General features: G+C 39.5%; 1 protein-coding gene across 4 annotated transcripts in view; it reads left to right on the top strand.

Moving 5' to 3' along the window:
- LOC103026439 (L3MBTL4, histone methyl-lysine binding protein) overlaps positions 1-15327 on the top strand; it is a 162655-nt gene that overhangs the window by 136871 nt on the left and 10457 nt on the right. For all 4 annotated transcript variants that reach the window (XM_049480331.1, XM_022673370.2, XM_049480330.1 and 1 more), the window contains one exon: positions 1001-1170. In XM_049480331.1, the coding sequence (XP_049336288.1) occupies positions 1001-1170 (170 nt within the window). The remainder of the gene's footprint in view (positions 1-1000; positions 1171-15327) is intronic.

Here is a 15327-nt window from a genome sequence, read left to right as displayed (position 1 = left end):
ATCCAATTATTTCACCCTGCCTAAATTAAGTAATTGGACAGGGTTTTTTCTAATGCTGTGGTCTTCTCAGATACATTATTTTCCTCAGAGTGTTTAATTTATTGATTGCTATCAGGAGGTAAATATTGTTATGGCCAATGCATTGATATGCTTTGACTTGTGGTGTCATTACTCAAATCATAAATTAGCTTGAATAATAAACACAGATAATTCTATTATACATATAAGAGTGATTTTGCTGGTGTTGGTCTGTCCTTCACTACATATTTCCAATGCCAATTAAATATTTCATCTGTTAAATAGAAATGTATTGAGTGCTTACTCTAAAAACTGCTGCCTCATATAATTTCCTCACATCCCAAACATTATTGAGTCTTTTTCCTCTCTGGTCATGTCAGCAAATCAAATTTCCAAGGTATCGCCTCATGCTGACACCTTGGGAAGCAAATCAAATTATACTTGAGCGCAGACCAAGCTGTCTTCACATTGCTAGAGGCGAGGTTTGCTACTCCTTCGACACGCAGACAACACCAGCAGTGAGGCCTCAGATGTGCTCTGATGGGTTTTCACGTCTGACGTCTCTGACAGGTTTTTAAACGTGTTTTTAAAATTTATTTATTTATTTATTTATTCTACAGACTGTGGGCCACAGATCACAACCTAGATTGGAAGATTTTTTTTTATTCAGTCACTTGATGTTCTTGATCATGTTCTTGTTCAAGTCTTCAGCTCGTCTCCGAGCATCCGGATGAAAGCATAAGTGCATTTTGCTCTGTTCCTCTCATTTGAACAGTATCAACTCGTCTTCTTTTCCTGTATTTCAGCACTGTTAATTAATTTCACCGCAGCTATAAATCATGTTCAGCTCCAGTACTTTATTCAGCTGATGCTCAGCAGATGCACATTTCCCCTAGTGGGGCTCTATTACTGATATTTTTGTCTCTCTCTTTTTCCCTGTGTGGCTGTGTGTGTGTGTGTGTGTTTGTTTGTGTGTGTGTAGAGAGGAACGTGGACAGTCTTCAGCAGGCCCTGCATCAGTCAGTCTTCCTGTCGGCCATGTCTGCTCATCCGGGCCGTGACCTGCCGCTGTGCTGGGAGCAGCACTGTAAACTCCTGCCGGGTGTGGCTGGTGTGCAGGCCAGTCGTGTAGCTGACTGGACAGTGGAGGAGGTAGGAAATTAGATCATATTTTACACAAGTTTACCCCATTTGAAGATGCAAACAAACTGTCATTACATGTGCATTAGTGCACATGTGATTAGTGATTATTACCCAAATGTAAACAGGTATGTAAAGCGTGAAAGGATTACTTTAAGTTTAAAATTGGGGTTACAGAAACATCCCTAGTTACAGTTACAACAGAAGCTATCAGTCCCTTCTAGTTCAGCTGGATTTATGTTGGATTTATGTTTGCTAATAGAATGTGTTTTGTTATTAGACAAACACAGTTTAACTGAAAGGTCTCCTTCTGCTAAAATCCACTTTCCATTGTCTGCAGTAGCTAGTAAAAGAAAAGCCTTAGAAAAACGAGTCGATCAGGAAAAGCGCCTGCGTCTACATCAACCAAGGAGTTCATGGCCTCGTCCACCTTGGCTCGGGACCGCCCACAGAACTAAAGTTTGGCTGCAGCAGCAAAAGAGCTTAAGATCCGCTCGGCCGAGAGCAAAGTATTGATAACGTTTCTTTTGAGTGACGCTGAGAGTCTGATGTTAAGCGAAGTTTCATGGTTAACTTTACCTAGCACTCAGTGTTAGATCTGTACAGCTAAGGGTGTATCTCTGAAAACATTTTGTCCTTTGAGTTTTAGAGCTGTAAAATTCACTGTGGGGGGAAGGCAGGTAGCGTTCTCTGCTGCAGTGCAGTTAGCCAATCAGAGGCGATATGTTTGCATGTATGAATATTCATGAGCAAGAGCCAAAATCCTGCCTTCTTCAGAGGCCACTAATCCAGTGATCTAAAGCAGGACTTCACAAAAACAAACAAACAAAAAAACGGCTCACAAGGCCTTCATTCAAACTAGAGACCACAACTAGACATTTTAAAATGAATGAAAAAAATGATGGAATGAGACCTTTAATTATTAACTCCCAAACAGTTTTACTGTTGTTGTCTGTTAAAGACACAGAGCCCTATTTAGGGATCTATAGACAAGCTTTCAACAGTGTGTCTTGATTTATGGTGTATATGGTGTGTCTTTGGTATCGCAACCACAGGTAAAGTACACTTTACGCAGCTTTAAATGTGCAAAAGACACTACAAAGAGCTAATTATATTTATTAATTAATTAATTAATCATGGGTGTGTTTTGGTGTAAACATAAAAATAAACCAATCAGCATTTCACTTTCCATTCCTATTAAGAGCCAGGTGTGCGCTTTGACTTTGGTAGATTGGTATTTCAATGGTGCAACACTTCTGCACACATTTCAACAGAGGAAACTGACCTGCTCGTTCACACTGTAAGGGTGTGCGAGCAGATCATTTACGAGAACAGCAGAGTTATTTATGAAAGTTGGGTTTGTGAACTGCTAAGTGTTTTTGTGTGTGAGCAGGGATGTACACGTGTTGAACACATATCATTCCTGCATTTCCAAGATAGCAAAAAACGTCTTACTGCTGACTGTTGTCAGGGTTCTAATCAGTCAATAGTGCACCTGTGTTTTCCGTTGCCAAGATAGCAATATGCCAGAAATTTACCTGAACACACTTAACTTCCAGACCACCACGCCCATCAGCGTATATATTTGTAAGCTCCATCACTATTTTGATTACACAGGAGCAGCGGAGGACTGTTTGCAGGGTGTAAGATAGCAATAAGCATCGCACCACGCCTTGCACACGGTTTAAAGATGAGGCCTAATTGAGCATTTCTAAATGCTGCTGCCAAACATGTTTTGTATCTGTAAATAAGAATGTTTTGGACAATTCCTCCTCAAAAACGTGTCTCAGTTCATCATTATTTCTGGAAGTCTTGCATTCACAGCTCTCTTCAGGTCATGCTGCAGCATCTTGAAGGGTTTACGGTCAGCTCTTATAACTTGACCACTCCAAAACACAAATCTTCTTCCATTTTCATCCTTATTTATCTGATTACTTCAGGGTCATTGGGCCTTGGGTCATTGTTTTGTTCCATTTTCCAACAGTTTTTCAGGTCAGGGACTGCTGCCAAATAGCTTGATAAATCTGATACTACAATAATAAACTGTGTTTTAATGATTGTAAGATGCCCTGGGCCTGGACCAGTGATGCTTCCTCCACCATGCTACATTGGAGGTTTGATTGGAGGTTTTTGTGCAGAGTGCAAACACATTGTTTTAAAATAATAAAATATATTACATTACATTACATTTGGCAGAAGCTTTTGTCCAAACCGACGTAATATAATGATGTACATTTAGTAACAGAGGACGTAGAACTTTCAGGGTAAAAAAAAACATTTTAGTCTGAGACAAAAGGAAATAATGGCATAGAGGAGTGAAGAAGGGAAGATGGAAATGAGGTTAGAAGTAGTTTGTTAGTTTCGCTAGTTTGTTAGAGGTGTTAGGAGAATAAGGACTCTTTAAAGAGCTCTGTCTTCAGGAGTTTATTAAAGATAGTGAGAGATTCTCCCGATCTGGTAGTGGAAGGTAGTTTGTTCCACCATTGGAAAACTCTGTATGAGAACAGTCTGAATTGCTTTGTGTGAATATAACTTCTGAGCATTTTCTCAGAAGCATTGTAGAAGCATCCCAACCATTAAGCTCTATCTCACCTCATAGAGAGAATAGTAATAGTCTTAGAGTTTGTTAGTTTGTCTTAATATGGTTTGATTTATACCCGGGTGTTTAGCAATCTTTTTTCAGCTCTAAAACGCATTTTTGGGATGCAGTTAAGGCATAGTTCACACTAATTTGATTAGTGTGAAAAGTTAGTATCCTGGGATTTTGTGTCTTTCCTTAATAAGCAAAGCATGTGTGAAACCCACAAATGCTTCATGAACAGGTTCAGCTGTTTGTGTTCTTAGTGTAGTTAGATTGTGTTTTGTGTGTTTGTGACTTGGTTTATGATTAAACCAAACTTTATTAATAACTGATGTACACATCCAGGTATTTCCAAGGGGTTCACTTGTTTTTTCATCTTGCATTTAATCATTTGGCTTGTCAAGGTTGATTTTTGCTTCATAGTCATGTTATTGTGTTGAGATTTTTGTTTTATTCTAACTGGAACAGTGCAGAGGGTGTAATGCCTTTGTAGCTGTAATTATGTAACTCACTGAAGTTTACCTCTTTTGTAACAGTTTTAACAACTAAAAAGTATAAGAAACTGCCTTAGTCCATTTAAAAAAAGCTCATTAATTCATAGCTTCATACCACAGTTAAGATGGAAAGTTAAAGCAAGCTGTTTATGGGTAATTAGGATGGATTTTGACAAATCTGTGTTGAAAACCGCCTGAAACGTTTGCACCAATTAGTAGTTCTTTCTTGCCCTATTGTCATCTAAATATTTCAGTACTTTTTGAGTCTCTTGTTCTGGCTGCATGTCTGTGTAATTAAAGCCCCTTTCTAGAATCAGGATGCAGCTCTTTTGATGAAGATACACTGGTTGCTGCTGAGCTTTGTCCTGGGGTAATGAACGGTACTTGAGCTGTTTCTGCTTTATTTTTGACATGCAGATAACCCTATGTTATTTATTTACCATATTTATCAAATCAAATCAAATCAAATTTATTTGTATAGCGCTTTTTACAACAGGTGTTGGCACAAAGCAGCTTTACAGAAACATGATTACAGGACAAAGAATCAGGCAAAACATTAAACATAGAATATACATAATTCAGAATATACTAAAGGCAGAGAGCCAGAAGGTAACATAGACATGGAGGCACCCTGAAACACCAGCATCCACCCACTCCACCGTCCACAAACCTGAGTGACCGTGTGCAGTGGGAGAACAACAGCACCAGCATCTCAGTTTACCACAATTTCCTCTGTCCATGAACCCCTGAATCTGCAGCCTTATCTAAAGGGAAAAACATTAATTACCAAAAGCTAAACTAAACAAGTAAGTTTTCAGTCTAGACTTAAAGATTGAGACTGTGTCTGAGTCCCGAACATATTCGGGGAGATTATTCCAGAGTTGAGGCGCTTTATAAGAGAAAGCTCTTCCTCCTGCAGAGCTCCTCTGAATTTTAGGCACTACTAATAAACCAGCACCCTGAGATCTGAGTAATCGCGGTGGTTCATAACAGGAGATGAGGTCTTGTAAATACTCAGGAGCGAGTCCGTGTAGGGCTTTATACGTTAACAGGAGAATTTTATAGTCTATGCGGAATTTGACTGGAAGCCAGTGCAGTGCTGATAGTACTGGACTAATATGGTCAAATTTTCTAGTTTTAGTAAGGACCCTGGCTGCAGCATTTTGAACTAGCTGAAGTTTATTTAAGTGACTGCAGGAACATCCAGACAGTAGCGCATTACAATAATCTAGCCTTGAGGTAATAAAGGCATGTACTAATTTTTCTGCGTCATGCAGTGATAGGGCATTTCTTAGCTTGGCAATATTACGGAGGTGTAGAAAAGCTGCTCTAGTAACATTAGATATGTGTTTATCGAATGCTAGATCTGAATCTATGATAACTCCAAGGTTTTTAGCTGCTGAACCAGGGGTGGCTGAGAAGTCAGCCAGATTTAGCATTAAGTCTGATAATTTATTTCTAGCAGCTTTGGGGCCTAATAGGAGAACTTCTGTTTTATCACTATTTAATAGGAGGAAGTTGTGCGACATCCATGATTTTACATCTTCTACACAATCCTCGATTTTCTTTAATCTCACTCTGTCATCAGGTTTGGCTGATATGAAGAGCTGCGTGTCATCCGCATAACAATGAGAATTCACATTGTGTTTTCTAATAACTTTGCCCAGTGGGAGCATATATAATGTAAATAATAACGGTCCTAATATAGAGCCTTGTGGAATTCCATATCTTACCTTGGTATAACTGGAAGACATATCATTTATCCTCACAAACTGATAGCGATCGGTTAAGTACGATTTAAACCATGCTAAGGCAGTTCCGGTTACACCGACCATGTTCTCTAGTCTTTCTAAAAGGATAGTATGATCTATTGTATCAAAGGCTGCGCTCAGATCGAGAAGTACGAGTAAGGAAACACAGCCTTGGTCGGCGGCTATAAGTAGATCGTTTGTTATTCTAACTAAAGCTGTCTCAGTGCTATGATAAGGCCTAAATCCAGATTGAAATTTTTCATAGATCTGGTTTCTTTGCAGGTAAGAGCAAAGTTGTTGCTACAGCTTTTTCTAAAATCTTAGAAATAAAGGGTAAGTTTGAAATAGGTCTATAGTTAGACAGTACACTAGGATCAAGATTTGGTTTCTTGATCAGAGGTTTAATTACAGCAGTTTTAAAGGCTTTGGGTACATGGCCCAGGGTGAGCGATGAGTTTACTATCATTAACAGAGGTTTAATTATATCTGGCAGTACCTGTTTTAATAATTTTGTGGGAACAGCATCAAGTGTGCAGGTTGTGCTGTTTGAAGAGGAGATAATTTTCTCTAGTTCTAGCTGTGGAAGTGGGTTAAAGACTTCCAACCTAACTTCAGTAACAGGGTTTTGTTCTAGATCAGCCAGACCAGATGACAGAGAGGATGTAATATTTATCTGTTTAATTTTATCCCGAATGTTTTCAATTTTACTATTGAAGAAGTCCATAAAATCGTTGCTGGTGTAAATGGCTGGAATCTGAGGTTCAGTACCTGCCTGGTTTTTAGTTAATTTGGAAATAACACTAAAGAGAACTCTAGGATTATTTTTATTTATCTCGATCTGTGAGGCCAGATACGCTGAGCGGGCTTTATTTAGTTCTTTTCTATATTTAACAAGACTGTCTTTCCACGCAGAGTGAAACACTTCCAGTTTAGTTGATCGATATTTACGCTCTAAATTTCGTACTAACTGCTTTAAGGTACGAGTTTGATCATTGTACCACGGTGCGAGCTTTTTCTGTCTCTCTATTTTGTGTTTAAGGGGTGCTACAACATCTAAGGTAGAGCGAAAGGTATTTTCTAAACCTTCAGTTAGTTTGTCTAGTTCTACTGGGTCTATAGGAGAGTACATTAGAGTTGAGAAATCTGGAAGCTTATGTGTAAATTGTTGGGCTGTAAAAGGCGTAATTGAACGTTTTATAGAGTAGCTAGGGGATGTACATATATTATGACTGAGATTTAATTTAAATGAAATAAGGTAATGATCTGAAATTGCGGAGGTTTGAGAACGAATATTCGGGTTATCTATGCTCACACCCAGGGTCAAAACTAAATCCAGAGTATGATTACAGTAATGAGTAGGTCCTGTTATATTTTGAATAATACCAACTGAGTCTAAAATCGATGTGAATGCTTTTTTTAATGGATCATCCAATTTTTCGAAATGAATGTTGAAGTCTCCAACTATAATCACTTTATCATTACTTACTGCTAAGTCTGTGACAAAATCACTAAATTCTTTTAAAAATTCTAAATAGGGCCCTGGTGGTCTGTAGATGTTAATTAAAGAAAATGCATTCTTTTTTGTAACTGGATTAATTATACTGGTGTAAAGAAGCTCAAAAGAAGTAAAATTTTCATAGTGTTTCTGATTGCTAACTAAGGTACTTTGGAAAAATATGCAGACCCCACCTCCTCTACCGGACAGTCTCGGATTGTGTATATAATTATAGCCTGCAGGGGTGGCTTCATTTAATGCTACATATTCATTTGGCCTAATCCAGGTTTCTGTCAGACACAGAACATCGAATTTCTGATCAGTTATCATTTCATTCACTAGAACTGCTTTTGAATTCAGAGATCTAATATTAAGTAAACCAATCTTTAGGCTTGAAATGTTAGTACTACAGTCTGGATATGATTGTTTAATATAAGTTAAGTTATTTAGATTTACTGTTTTAGTTTTTTGATGTTTTTGTTTGACTCGGGGGACAGACACAGTCTGAATACATTGGTATCTAGGTAACGTCTCTTTGCAGCTCGCAGACGGTTGGTTAAGCCTCTCTGTCTGCGGCCTGGTCCCGGCTCTGGATTGTCAGCAGCTTCTAATACTACTCTGCCGACTAACTAAAAGACTATGAGCTATGCTGCATGAAAGTAAGGCAGCACCCTCCCGCGTGGGGTGGACACCATCCCTACCTAAAAGACCAGGCTTGCCCTCAAAGTGTAGCCAGTTATCTATAAAGCCCACATGATTTTCTGCACACCACTTGGACATCCAGCGGTTCAGCGAAGAAAGCCTGCTGTAAGCTTCATCACCACGCCTCATTGGGATGGGGCCAGAGCAGATTACCTCCTCGGACAGCGTCTGGGCCTGTTTAATCACCTCTTTAATATTAGCCTTAGTTACTTCAGACTGCCGCAGACGAATATCATTGGCCCCTACATGAATTACTACCCTCGAATATCTCCTATTCCCTAACCTGAGGTTGCCACTAATGTCCGGTGCTCTGGCTCCCGGTAAACAAGTAACTGTTGCCGCTGGTGCCCCTAAAGGAGTAGCTAATTTCACGTGTCGGACGATAGAGTCTCCTATCACCAGAGTACCTTTAACAGGCTCCTCAGTTGGTGCTTCACTGAGCGGGGCAAACCTGTTTGACACGTGAACTGGGGGAGCGTGGTGTTTAGGTGGGCTGGCTGTGGCCTTTGCGGTAGCATTAGCCTTAGCCTTTCGACTATGCCGCCGAGACGTTACCCATTCGCCCCGCTGTGAGGGCTCTAAGGCCGGAGTCGAGGGGGTACTAACTCTCCCTGAGACACCCGGGGCTGCTAACAGTGAATCCTGCTGTCTATCCCTTATTAAACCCCGGACGTGCAGCTCTAACTTATTCACCTTATCCACCAAGGAGCTAACTATCTCACACTTAGTACAAATACCACTATTGTTACCAGTATCGGTGGATAAGGGATCTAAGCTATACATGCCACACTCTAAACAGGTGTAAACCTGAGCAGAAGCCATGGAGAAAAAGAGCACTCACCTTGTTTCAGTTGAAATTAGAAACTTACACAAACAAACTGCAGCAGCAAACAGCTAATCCAGCAAACCTGAGGAAAAAGTCTATAAAAGTAGACTGAGAGTGGATTAATAGGTGTGTAGAGCAAAGAGGAAGCAGACTAAAAGTGGATTAGTAAGTGTGAAGAGAGTAAAAGAGAAGAAAACAGAGAAAAGTGTAGAAGCTGAAGATTAAAGCAAGCTTTCAGCAGCAGAGCAGCACAGCAGCAGACCAGCACAGCAGCAGACCAGAGTAGTAGGGAGCAGAGCAGGGAGCAGAGCAGGGAGCAGAGCAGGCGTGCCATCAATGAATGTGTATTTTCTGGTCTATTTTCACACATAAGGCGCACTAAATTATAAGGCGCATTTAAAGAAACAATATAAGAAACTTCTAATACAGCACGTCTTAACGCTGGGTGGTGGTTGGGTGGGAGGTTAGGTAACTAAGTTAAGTAAAACTAAGTTAAGTAAACAAAATTGTAATAATTTTGTAAAAAAGTCAAATAAGTGCTGGATGTTAATCTACACATATTTCTCTCCTGAAAACTGTTAATTTATGTGAGTAAAGCACTTCTGTTTATAGCACTAAGTCTGGAGCATTAGCATTATCATTAGCGGCATTATTGCCTGACAGCACTACACTGAGGAGCCCTGAGTGCTCTGGTAAGCCAGGGTGATATAAGCTAGCGGTTGGTCCCATGTAGCTTGTTTTAACACGGCAAAAGCACAGACTACAGTCTGATATACTCACCTCTGAATAACGAAAGAGCTAGCACTGTGGTTAGCGGCTAATGCTGCTCCAGTAGTGCTATCCGGGGTTAGCAGCATGCCACAGGCTGATAATACTCACCTCTGAATGGCTAAAGAGCTAGCGCTCAGCACAGTTAGCGGCTAATGCTAATGCTGCTCCAGCAGTGCTAGCCGGGGTAAGCAGCAGGCTACAGGCTGATAATACTCACCTCTGAACAGGGAAATAGCGATTAGCGGCTAATGCTAATGCTACTCCAGCCCACGTACTTAACAACCAAACTAATAAATTGATGTATTAATTAATTATTTTTTATATATTTTTTTGCAAAACTTTTTGTCTGCTTCTCGAAAGAATGTTTCTCAAAGATCGGTCAAGCTTAGCTCAGGTACCGTTTGCCCACCTATCACATTTATTGCCGTTTGGCTTGCATTCAACCCTACCGTTATTTTACTTACTTAAAAATGTTCAGTCTGTTCTGGAGAAGTCAATCCTCAGGCACTTTTACACAGAGTTTACATTTTTCAGATGTAAAAAATGCATAGGTAGTGGACCTTCACATCAATTCAGCCATGTTTTTTTGCCTTCTGTGTTAGGTAATCATGACTAGACACTCCTTAGCTCTTATAAACCTCTTTTATTTTAGTTTCTCTGTGTACTTTGCTTTCTGCTATTTTTTTCTATAGCTATAGTTCTAATTGTGTTTTTTTTTTGTTAGTCTGAGGAACAGTGTCGCTACACGGCTATATAGCAAGCAGTGGTGTCAAGTAATGAAGTTTAAATACTTTATTACATTAATAAGTAGAAGTATTGGCCATCTATTCTTTACTGGAGTCATTTATTTTTCATATGACTTTTTATTTCTACTCTTTACATTTTCACACAATTATCTGTACATTTTAAAAACAGCCTTGTTACTCCTATTTTACTTCAGCTTGTTTTCATTCCTGCTAATTTAAAAAACCTTATTCAAAAAGCTACATCCAGATAGAGTTTGATTAGAATTTGATTGTGGCTTGATGAGGAGTATTAACATATACCATTCTGCCACCCTATTGGTTTATACGTGACACAGCTAACACTCCAGTAAGAACATAGCAGACGTATGTAGCCTAGTATTAAGATGATGCATGCAGGGTCTCCAACCAACTGAGCTTCTTTAATATACTTGCATTGTACTAAAATGTATTATTATTATTTAATGGGCAGATATGCAGCTGAAACAGGAAGCCTAATGCTTTCCACATTTTTCAACATAAAAATGGGGAGGGAGGGCTTGAGTTGATACTCAAACTTCTACAGAAGTATTTTTTTTTTATCCCCGATTTACAAGGCCACTTACTTAACCCACTCATTAGGACACCCCCTATCACTAGTGATTCCTCAACACACCAGGAGGGTGAAGACTAACACATGCTTCCTCCGATACATGTGAAGACAGCCACTCTCTCTTTTCAAACTTGCCGAGTAGTATCACAGCGTGCTGGGAGGAAAGAGCAGCAACTCGGTTCCGATACATCAGCTCATAGACCACTTGTTCTGATCAACATCACCATGGCAAGCTACATAAACAGGATTCGAACCGGCAATCTCCTAATCATAGTGGCAGCACATAGCCCGTCGAACCACTCAGAACCAATTTCAGAAGTATTTTAAACCCTAGTATACATCTGCCTGAGTAATGAATGTGAATATTTTGAACTCCCTTGATATCCAGACACTTATCTATAAATCTATACATAACTTTCTATTACCAGACACATGTATTAAGTGAGTGGTGGTTGTCTTCAGGTCAGGATTGAACAGGACAGAATTTATTTACCAGGCCCAGATGAGTTGGATCAGACCTGGAAAATGCTCTCCGGCTGAATTCAGGTTTAGCTTTAGACTATAATTACATGCCCAATAAAGACTCCTCTGTATAGTGATCCCCATTTAGATCAGTTCTATGTTTGGCTCCTCGGCTGTCACGGCATCCCCGAGCAGCCTGGCTGCGTGGGGTGCTCCTGCAGATCCACATTTAGTAAATGATGATCATTAGTTACTGGAAAGGGCTCCGGTGTTTCCTGAACATGCAGCCTTTTTAATCACAAAACATAAACCCACCTCTGAAGACATGATGCTTCCACAATAAAGCAGAAGCACTCTGCAGTAAATCTCTTCTGAGTGATAATCTACAGCTAACAGAAAGAAGACCACAGCCAGAGAAAGAGGCTGGATAGAGATTCTTTGCCATAGTAACCAGATATAGCTCAAACTCTGACCCCGTGCAGTGAGTCGATGAGGGGGGAAGAGTGGTAAACATACACAGCATGTGCTGAAGCCGAGTAAACATCAGGTCCTCAACAACATCAGGTGATTTGCTCATATTGCTGTTTGTTTACGCATAGTAAACAGATGCAAGTCTTACTGCTCATGCTGAGAGGATCAGAAAACAGAAATCTTAACTGTTCATGAAGATGTTCAGTTACTATTGTCTTTCAATTTATTATGGCTTATATCAACTAGGAATCGGCAGTTTTTCCTTTTGCCTAATATGCAGTGCTGTGAAAAAAAAGTATTTATTTTGTTTTTGCTTTGTCACACTTACATTTTTCGGATTAACAGACACATTTTAATAACAGACAAATACAGCTCTGGAAAAAAGTTAATAGACCACTTTAGTTTCTAAATCTGTTTATCTGATTTTGCTATTTATAGGTATATGTTTGAAAATGAACCAATATTTTTTTTCCCAAATTCCACATAAAAAAATAGTAATTTAGAGCATTTATTAGCAGAAAATGAGAAATGGTCAAATTAACGAAAAAGATGAAGACCTTTTAGACCTCAAATAATGCAATGAAAACGTTTTAAGTTCAGAAATTAATATTTGGTGGAGTAACCCTGGATTTAATCACAGTTTTCATGCATATTGACATGTTCTCCTCCACCAGTCTTACACACTGCTTTTGGATAACTTTATACCACTCCATATGATTGAAATTTAAATTGTTGACTTTTCTCCACTGCTTGTTTTTAAGAAAAGGCTCAGTTATACTTTATTATGGTTGTAAAAAAATGCAACACATTCCACTATGCTCAGCGCCAATATCAGACTGCTATGGCGCTGGGGAAACAATTGAACCCAATGGGAATCACAGCATACAGCGGTGCGGCTACCGCATGCAATGTGAGAGCGAGTTTATACTTCACACTATACTTTACCAAAAAAGCAGACAGCAGTTACGTAATTATACCAAACTGTTCTGCTGAGAGAAATCGAGTCATACACTCATTTTGATCTCTCTTTACTGTTTAATCTCACTGTTTTTAGATTTCGTATTTAAAACATTTGAACCTAAACCAGTATTTCTAATATAAGCACATGCAAAACATGACGTTTGTGAACCATTACACCCCAAACATGTACTAATCTTCAGAATAATCATGCAGTATTTACTCTAAATCTACAGGAATGTGTATGTTCTGTACTCAGGAGTGTGTGTGGGTCCTCAGACAGGTAGCGTTTTGGTATAAGCTATAAATGTTCATCTGTAAGAAAAGGGATCTGCTCTCTCCACACAGCGGGTGCTCCTCTCCTGAGCAGCACTTTACTGTGGGCTGACGGTAATGCTTGGTGAAAGACAGCATTCGGGAGCGTTTTGGGTTTAGTGTGAAGTTACTGCACAGACTCCAAAGCAGCTGAGAGCAGGGAGGTGTGTTTGTGTTTTAGATGGAAAACTAGCTCAGGGAGAGGAATTGGAGCCAAAAGAGATGTTTCTGATGAGCTTCAAAAGAAGGGAGGTGGAGAAATGTTCATTTTGGAGTTTAGTGTTGATGTTCAGACAGATCATGTTGATTTGCCATATGTGTTTTGATGTTTTTCTATTTATGGTGAAAAACTTCCTTCATTCTGATTTCTTTACTGACAGATCCAGTTCAGAACATTATTACACTTGATGTTAATTGCTTCTCTAGCCTGTTTAAACTTGTAAGCTTGTCTGATCTTGTAAAGTTTAAAACGGATAAATTGAGTCTGTTTGCTTTTAGCCTTGAAGCAGAAAGGTTGTGTGTGCGTTTGTACTGAAGCTATAAAATTAAACACAGACGCTAGTTTGTCTGTTGTAATGGTCAGATATTTATATAAACAAAATTTATGAACTTATGAATTTGAAATTCTCATTCTGTCAATACTTATTACAATCTGTGCTCACTTGGTTCCCTCTTACCATGCCCCAACATCACTTCCCTTAAATGCTGGGTTTAACATTTCAGACATGAGCACATTTTTTACAACATGGCTTTTTGTGTTGACGTAAGTCAGGGGTCGGTAATTAGTTCTGGCCGCGGGCCAAATATTTTCCAAACCATTGCATGGCGGGCCACAAAAAAAATCTAACTCAAAAAGAAAGTAAAAATAAATACCGTATTTTTCGGACTATAAGGCGCACTTAAAAACTTTCAATTTTCACAAAAATTGACAGTGCGTCTTATAATACGGTGCGCCTTTTGTATGGATTTTACCCGTCAGGTTGTAAGGAGCAGTAAACACACACTCGGTGCAGCGTTATAGAGAGTTTCAGTGCTATACAGAGTCCAGAGCCGTGCAGCTCCGAGGCTGAGCAGCAATAGCATTAGCTAGCTTATTCACTGTTCAGAGATCAGTATTATCTAAATTATCTAAAGTAAACACACACTCTGTGCAGAGCCGTGCAGCTCCGTGGCTGGAGCAGCAATAGCATTAGCTAGATGCTACTCGCTAAGCTAGCTAGCTTTTTCACTGTTCAGAGATCAGTATTATCTAAATTTAGTACTTTTAATACTGCTGGAGCAGTATTATTAGAGTTAGATGCTAATCGCTAAGCGTTCACCATTCAGAGGTGAGTTATCAGCCTGTAAGTCTGTGCTGCTTTGCCTGGCTAGCATTAGCTAGATGCTAAGCGCTAACTCTCTCAGAGGTGAGTTTTATCAGCCTGTAATCTGCTTGTTTACAGTGTTAAAACAAGCTACGGGGGACGAATCGCTAGCTAATATCTCACTGTCTTACCAGAACACGCAGGATTACTCAGTGTAACGCTGTCGTTTAAGTTTGGGTTAACTTTACTAGTTTAGGGGACTAGCTAGCGTGCTAGCGGATAGCTATGCTAACGCTGGTGCAGCAAGCCTTAGTGGACATCTGGAAATCTAAGCTTACTGTAAATAAACTGAAGCACGTTACTCACCCAAATAAACAGTTTTCAGGAGAGGAATCTGTGTAGATTAATATCCAGCACTCGTTTGACTTTGAAAGAGCTAGATTTGTATACTGAGACGGGGAAGGGAAACATGGAGCCACCCCTGTTCACTTTGATATAGGCACCCTTTCTAGTGTCACTTAACGCGCCTTATAATGCGATGCGCCCTATGTATGGAAAAATACCAGAAAATAGGCGTTCTTTGATAGTGCGTCTTATAATACGGTGCGCCTTATAGTCCGAAAAATACGGTAAATAAACACACCGCTCCTCAAGTAGGGATCGAACACGAGTCATCAGAATCGCATTAATTATTATTATTTTTTT

This window comes from Astyanax mexicanus, chromosome 6, assembly GCF_023375975.1.
Source record: "Astyanax mexicanus isolate ESR-SI-001 chromosome 6, AstMex3_surface, whole genome shotgun sequence".
NCBI lineage: Eukaryota > Metazoa > Chordata > Actinopteri > Characiformes > Acestrorhamphidae > Astyanax > Astyanax mexicanus.
Note: the sequence above shows the minus strand (reverse complement) of the source record. Positions and strands in the feature narration are given on the sequence as shown.